Here is an 8205-nt window from a genome sequence, read left to right on the forward strand (position 1 = left end):
TTGTACGGCGTCGCGCTTTTGACGTTTCGTCTAATTAAAATAAACACATCTCGTGCATCTGATGAGCACGGTTGGCGACGCACGGTGCCAAAAGAAGATCAACGCACGTGCGTACAACTTGACAGCAACGTGCATTTGTAAGCGTCGCGTATCGTAAAGGGCGGTGCGAGGGATTGGCAGACGCGCGGGCCCCCGCTGCGATCGCGTTGCGACGCGGGGGCGGCGCGGAGGCCAAAACTCCGCCGACTGTTCCCGATCGGATCTCGCGTAGGTGCGCATCGAGCTGTCGGACGTGATGCCACCTGGACGGGGCCCAGCGCTGGTACCCGCTGCGGGAGCAGTCGGAGGGGGGCTCCCCCCCCAAGGCTCCGGGGCCTCAGAGCGGGCTGCCCCCCTCCAAGCAGCCCGTGAGCAAGAGCAAGAGCCACCTGGGAGTGAACGAGGGCACCAAGGGTGAGTGAGGCTCGGCGCGCGTGTGCACAGGCGCTACGGCCTCTCCCCAACACCTGAGCAATAGCAGTTCTCACGTGGGTGGTGGCGGTGGTGGGTGGGAAACGGTTTAGCACAGTAACGGGCACGGGTGGTGCATCGGCCAGTCATCTCAGTCGGTCAATCCATGGCACCTGGGTCTGTCCCGTGACCTCCTGCCAGCGGGCGTTCGTCACTTCACGTGGCCTCAACGCGCACATAGCCTGGCACGCACGCCGTGGGGACGTCACCGCCACTTAGTGGCGAATGGCGGTTGTTGTTGTTGGGGAGCGGTCATGTAGTTGAATTCCCGCTCACGACCAACACCAGTGACGATTATCTGAATTGGTCATGGGCCTCCCCTAGGTCGACACAGCCTTAAATGAGTACCCAGTCTGGCGTGTAAACATCACCACTGGAAGGACAAAGGCGGCCGGGCGTGGTGTTGGCCACCCACCCCCTCGTGTGCTGTACCGACCTTCATAGGTGCTCGCTAACAGCACTTGCCTCAAAAGTCCGTTCAGGCTATACGGGCATCTTTGTCTTTGGGGTGGTGTAGATAACCTGACAAGAGGTGGGGGCTATGCTCTAAAAGGCGTGGATAGACACTTTTTTTGCCACGGCCAGACAAGTGCGTGTTGCGCGCAGCAACTACTCGCTAAGATGTGGTGGACAAAGCGGTTGCAGGCTACCAGAACCGGCCCTAGACCTTTGGGGGCCCTAAGCAAAATTTGGTTGGAGGCCCCTTTGATGTATGATTTTTTTCACCTACTAGCTAGCAGTGACTCTAGGGGGCCCTCTGCTGGCCACGGGGCCCTTTGCAATTGCAAGGGTCGCTTAGTGGCTGGGCCGGCTCTGCAGGCTACGATGATTAAGTTGCACGATTTAAGTCAGTTGTGGACCTGACTTAAGTGACGGTCTGTGCGGTGCTCGCACGGCATTAGCGGAGACTCCTCCTGTTGAAGCAAGTTGAAAGCTTCGCTGTTGCAATTTAGCACACTTCTGGTACACGGCGCGAAGTGGCCTTTATCACGATACGCAGTGCACGGCTAATACCACATGCGTAGCATTTGTACAGATTCATCGCCGAGAAATGAAATATTTTTTTTTCCTAAAAATACATTTGCCCTTAGAATTCTTTTTTAGCCATCATTTATTTTTGTTTGTATATTTCAACGGCTCATTTTCCTGTGAAACCCAAGGGCATTTACGAGTCTCATCTGTCAATGTCAAGGATTAAATGGCCCAAAGTTTTATATTTTTTTCTTATAACTGTAGGCTTTATTCAGAGCTAGGGCTTGAAGGTTAAAATAAGGCAAGGCGGCATTCAATCTTGCTCATCCTTTCCCAAATGTATTTTAACTGCATTGTTGTTAATTAATGACTTCCCACAATTTCTTGTTGTTGTAATTGTTCTTTTGTTGCCACTTCTCTTTGCCGAATCTTTGTGTCTCACCATAGACTACTGCAGGAATGTTTAGGCTTTGGCTCCCTGTACAATATGGGAATTTCCACTACGGCACTTGGGGCATCTGGTTCCTCGCTTCGCTTCCCCTTTGTTGACCCCGCCCGCCAAGTTGTCTGCACTAGGGAACCACGTGGGGGGTGGGGGGTGGGGGCAGGTGAGGATGAAGGGTCGGTCACATACCCATGGCTGCATCAAATCGACCGTGACTGTCGTAATTCACGGATACGAAAGGGGGCTCACCAGGCGAGACCTTAGGGGTTGGCATCAGAGGGTGGAAGCTGCACTGTCTTGGCGTGTGCTCTCACACTTGACTTGAACTGTTACAAGCAACCCGTTGCACGTGGAATTTGAATAGATTTGCACGTGGAATGTGGCAATTAAATTGTTCTTGACTTAATCAAGAAATGGGGTTGCGATGGGTGGGACGCACAGAGGGTGGAGGAGGCCAGATCAACGCGAAAGACATCGGAGTGGACATCCGGAGGTCAGCAACCAAGGGCAAGACCTACGTGCAGATGGCAGGAGACTGTCAAGTTCAAGTTCATTTATTAGGTATAGCCCTGTGAGCCATTCAGCTCTTGAATCGGGTGCAACCGCAACAAACAAAAAACAAAAACATGAACAAAAAACATCAGAGTGGACCCTGGAGGTGTTAACTCGACAACAGCCACAGGATCTAGGACAGACGGGACGGTGACGTGCGTTGGCATCAACGGCGTCGGTGACGAGGACAGCTTGGCCTAATTCATTGTTTCTTTCTAGATTTGAAGCTTTCGTGACTGCAAGGATTCATATTCTTAGGTTTTTTCGGTAAAGTCACGTAGGTAAAAAATTGTAATTAATAAAAGTAAAATAAAATAAAAATCACGACGTTTCGGAGGCAACACAAGCTTCCACCTGAAGACGGAAGCTTGTGTTGCCTCCGAAACGTCGTGATTTTTATTTTATTTTCTATTTTACTTTACCTTCGTGACTTTACCGAAAACACCTAATTCATTGTCTCTATCTAGACATCTTGTGATTTCCCATGACCGCAGTTGCTCCACGTTGAGTTGACCTCCTCCCGTTACCCACCCTCTCCAGAAGCCCCGCGTCCACCAGGCAGCAAGTCTCAGAGCAGCATGGCCGACTCGAGGTCCGGAGTAGGCGGCTCATCCTCTTCCACCACATCCGCGTCAGGGGCAGCGGCCGCAACAGCCGGGGCACCCGGAGGGCATCAGCGACTCTCTCTGTCCGGGCCACCGCAGCAGCAGCAGCAGCAGCACGCCGGGATGCCCGACTCCAAGTCGTCGTCCGAAGGGCGTCTGCGGACCTCGGCATCGGCCACGTCCTCTCACGCCCCGTCGCGTTCGCAGAGCAAAGGCAGCATCACGCAGAGTCACCTGGAGAGCGCAGGTGCAGCCATCGCCGCCGCAGAGGCCGCCGTGCAGCAGCTCCAGCAACAGCAGCAGCTGCCAAGTAAACGGCGACGCAGACCCTCTACCCAAGCCGCAGAATGAAGTCACGCTCAAATTATTTGTTGTTTTTTTGTTAATTTTTTTTTTGACGTTCGTCGTAGGTTTTGTCCGCGTGATTTTTTTTTTTCTTTTACCGTTCGCTCGCATTTTTCCTTCCGTTGCACCGCTCGCTCCACCACCGCCTTGCCTGCTCTTTCGAGACTCTTTTCGTTCCCCCTTTGCCGTCAGCAATGCTCGCCGCCGCCGCCAAGGTTGCTGCATCGTGCATTTCTGATGCGTGAAGCAACAGCAGCTGTTGCGGCGTTGAGTCAACGATCAAAGGCACCGGAACGCAATCTGCCATCTGCTCATTTGTCTAATAATCCTGGCCTCCACCGGCTGAGGTTTTTGTTTTTTTATATATTTTTTAACTGCCTGTTTGCCTCGTTCACTCAGCTGTGGAGTGGCTCCCCCCACCACTGAATAGAAATCTGAGGAAGCCCTCGCTGAAATTTTTGATAATTATTTTATTACTTTAAAAAAAAACTTCAAGTGTAAATATGCACGTGTAATATATTAACACCGTTTTGAAACAAAGCACAAATTTGTAAATGTGTAAGTGCTTCCTCATGTTTCTTTGGCCCTGTTATCTGACCTTTGTGTGTTCACCTCTGAATTTCCTGAGATCTTTTCCTGGGCACCAGTAACTTCGTTAAGATTTTCCTATCAAAACAGCCACATGTGTTCGTCTTTTTTGAGATTCATATTTTTTGTTTAACTATTTCATAATTTTAGTTGATCATGAAAGCATGTTTATTTACGTCTCGTCTCATCAAATCTTTTCCCTTGATATTTCACTATTCCTGCCATCAAGATGTCCTTGCAATCTGTCAGTTGTAAAAAAAAAAAACCTTGTTATTGGATAAGCAATGTTATTCAAAACATTTTAACAAAAAATATATATATACTTAATGGCAAGCTGTACACTAGTTTGAAACTTACATAACCACAAATTTATCCTTCATGGGTTTAGATTTCTCTCTCCAAGTTATAATGCAAGCATACATCCATAAGCACACATCATCTCTACTTATCACGCATTATTGTGGGAAATTAAAGATTTAGCATTCATCATTTATCTACATTTATGACATAATATAGCTAATTGTAAAGCAGTTAAATAGTAATACTTAAGCTGATTGCAAGTAAATATTTTTTTTTCCATTTAATCATCTGGTTATTCACAGTTTTACATCCAAGTTTATTTTTTTTATGTGAATCGTCATCCTTTGCAGCAGTTAACAGATCTGATGAGCATGTGTCTTGAAAAGAACTGCAATTTGTTGCGCCATTAATTGCTGTATAGCTAATTAATTTTTATTTGCAGTGTTATCTTGATTTGACGCAGCTTCTTGTATGCTGGCTTATCTGCTTAATGGCTTTACTGACTGATAGCTTGTTTAACAACAGGTTATTCTCACGATATTTAATGCAATATTACTTCGGCGTTTACCAATAATATAACAACGTTTGGCTCATAAGTGCAAAATTATCCGTTCTACATTACCAGTGATAATAATAAAAAAATGTTTTTATTATATGTATATTAAACTCAAGTTAATTGATAAACACGATGCAGTAAAAAAGATAAACATGATGCAATAAACATCGACACAATGTGAAGGAATCGTGAACGATTACGGTCTAATAATCAGTTCTGTTAACTAATTCTGTCAGATTTTTGATTTTTTTTTTCAGTTAATTTTTTCAAAATCATCAGTAGTTGAGTGACTTCATTTGAGAAGACGACGAAAAAAATCAAAACGAGAATCAGGAAAAAAAACCGACGGAACAAAGCAAAGTAAATAAAAGCACACCCGCGGGGGCTCTCTCGCTTTTCACCTTTTCTCTTTGCTCCCAGCGGCTAAGCCATCTAAAGCCCCAAATAATGTGAAGAAGCACAGACACAACATAGCCGGGGTGCTGCCGCCGGTGCGGAAGAGCGGGCCGAGCGGGCCGTCCGGGACCGCCGGACGGGGTCGTCCCAGAGCCCGGGGACCTCGCGGCGCAGCTTCGTCATCCGCAAGGTGCAATCGGACAGCCCCGCCAAGTCCGACAGAAGTGAGCTGCGCTCGGCAAAACCACTGGGGCCACGCGATTGTGACGTAGGAAATTCAGCTATAGCTGTGTAATCCCCCCCCCCCTTCCCTCCCCCATGCGTATCTCCTAATACTTGTAGATTTGAAGCTTTCGTGACTGCAAGGATTCATATTCTTAGGTTTTTTCGGTAAAGTCACGTAGGAAATTTTTTTTAAATAAAAGTAATATGACAAATTAAATAAAAATCACGACGTTTCGGAGGCAACAGCAACACTGTTTAACACTGTCTGTTCCGCGCCAAGTAGATTTTAATGATTATTATCTCTATAAAAAAACTACATAATTGAGCCATTCCCTGAGTGTTCATGCCGATGCAATTGAAATAATTCTACATTTCAAAGGGCCCCCTCCTCCACACTAGCCACACAAGTTACAAGAGCTAGGGTTATTGGAAAAAGGTCCACTAATTGACCCAAAAAGTGTGCCCTCGATACCTGGTCATGATTTGACAGCCTCGACGAAGGAGGAAACCCTAAAGCTGCGACGATCCATCTCAAGCCACCCAGTGACTGCACATTGTTAAGCAGCTTCGTCAGGAAGTGCTAAGAATCAGTGTCGTTAAACATCAAACGGTTGAAAAGACACCCTATACATATGCTGCACCTTTGTGTAATGACATCTTGCTGATTGGATCGTTAATGTACGTCAATGGTAAAGGGTGATTGTGACGGCAGTGGGGGAGAAACGCCTCTCGCTCAGAATCAGACTCTTTGTTCATTCTGGAGGGATGCGATGAGCTACAAAGCTTGTTTTCGCGAATGGCCAGTTGGGGCCGGTGTCAGAAAGTTACAACAACGATCGATACAAAAAAACACCATAAGAGTGCAAAAGTATAGGAAAAGTAAACCAACCGCAAGAAAAAGATTTTTTATTTTACCAGGTAAAGTTCACTAAGCTATTAGCTTCATTTTCACCCATTTAAAGCCACTTTCAGCCGATATTAATCTTCATTTTCCACGTTTAAATGCATCAATGTTATTGAGAAATAAATCTCGCTTTGTGCAAATATTTAGCTTATTAACTGTAAACGTATGGGTGTTTGGTGCTGTTGCCGTTGCACTGTAACTGAAACAATTTGAAAACACACTCCTGAATTGATGCTGTCAGTGGATTCGTATAAGTGTTCTGTTCGTGTTGTAGCAAATACGCAAGTCACAGAAATAATTTGCCTTCGCTTCTCCACACCCGAATCTTATTATTTCATCTGATAATCGCCTAATGTTCCACACACTTCCTTTGGAATACTGCAATGGACCAACATTTTTTTAGTGTTTCAAAACCAACATTTTAAATTCCAGATCATGCATGCATAAATATGAAAACTTACCAGATAGACTTTACTCATCCGTAGCCTTAAAAAAATATGCTATTAGCTAAATAAATCAATATTTGCATATATGAACCTTATGGCGGTACCCCGGGGTACCACAGTACCCCGGCTCTCGCATCATGTCCGTGATGCAGTCATCTGTAGTCTGTCAATGGTCGGCGATGCAGCAATCGACTCATCTCGACGAGCTGTACACGACGATGCACCGCCACGGTGCGTACCGCGAGCCTTCAGGGTTTCGGTGCAATCGTTCTCGCTGCATTTCGACATCGCGGAGTGGCACCGATGTCGGATTGATTGGTACCTCAGTCGCTGAGTTAAGTAACACGCCTGGACAAAATAGTGTCCCAGAAATAAAGTATTTAATTGCCTCGGCCATTTTGTATTATTTGGTACCCCGGAGTTACCGCCATAAGGATCAAATGAAGGCGTTGGTCTTTTCTCGGACAATAATTGCACAACGATATTCACAATGACCGGGCATCGATGCCATAGCCTGTGACCACCGAGCAGGGTTGAGCCTGGATAGCCCTTGGACGGGTGACCCCCATGCATACCAGGTTGTTCTAGATAGCTGCGTGGTTACGAGGTCGTCAGCAGAAGACAGCGCAGCTAAATAAATTATTAAGTCGTACCTCTATGTTCCCACCTTCACAAGTCCCGCACTGACCCAGCATGGTGACGTGTCGTCAAAAACTCCCCCAACCCCACGGCGTGGAGAGGCGCTCATCCACCAGTGGATTGGCACTGATACGATACATGTTATACTAGGATATGGTTATCACAGCGTTGGGAAATTGGGGGATTAGTTATTACCGAATCCTCCGTGTGGTAGCCGTGAGAATGTCTGTGTTTTTGCTCTTGGTTCCTCCAAAGGTCAACACAAAGCGCCCAGAGAAATTGTATTAACTGTGGTTAATCTGGAGGTCAACGATGGCACCAACACTGACACTGGAAACAAAAAAAAACTCTTCTTGGTTCTTTCGGTAAAGTCACGTAGAAAGGAAATAATAAAAGAATAAAAAAAAACATAATAAAATAATTCTCACGACGTTTCGGCTACAACGCAAGCAGCTGTCCTCAGGTGACTTCTTCACTTCTACGTGACTTTACCGAAAGAACCAAAGAGATCCCTGCAGTCACGAAAGCTTTAAATCGAAAAAAAACCTCCTTTTACTAACAGCCAACTTGATTGTAAATCAGTGTTGGCTCACTCTGATTAAATTTCTGTATAAAGCGCAAAGAAATGTATATTGTAGTAAATTGCCATCGACGTCTGCTATAATGAATTATTATTATTATTATATGTTCTGTGATGCTAGCCTACATGGCACGAGAGAGAA

At 46.2% G+C, this 8205-nt stretch overlaps 1 protein-coding gene across 1 annotated transcript; it reads left to right on the forward strand.

Annotated features, from left to right (window-relative positions):
* Positions 1-314: 314 nt before the first annotated feature.
* LOC133340073 (protein piccolo-like) lies at positions 315-5459 on the forward strand (the record flags this gene model as incomplete). The annotated part of the gene is made up of 3 exons (XM_061548139.1): positions 315-453; positions 3020-3394; positions 5294-5459. Coding segments are annotated over exons 2-3 (503 nt in total), but the record flags the coding sequence as incomplete, so codon positions are not given.
* Between the last annotated feature and the right edge of the window lie 2746 nt (positions 5460-8205).

Source organism: Lethenteron reissneri, unplaced genomic scaffold (genome assembly GCF_015708825.2).
Source record: "Lethenteron reissneri isolate LAM-NWPU_2019-01 unplaced genomic scaffold, ASM1570882v1 scaffold_692, whole genome shotgun sequence".
NCBI classification, from domain to species: Eukaryota; Metazoa; Chordata; class Hyperoartia; order Petromyzontiformes; family Petromyzontidae; genus Lethenteron; species Lethenteron reissneri.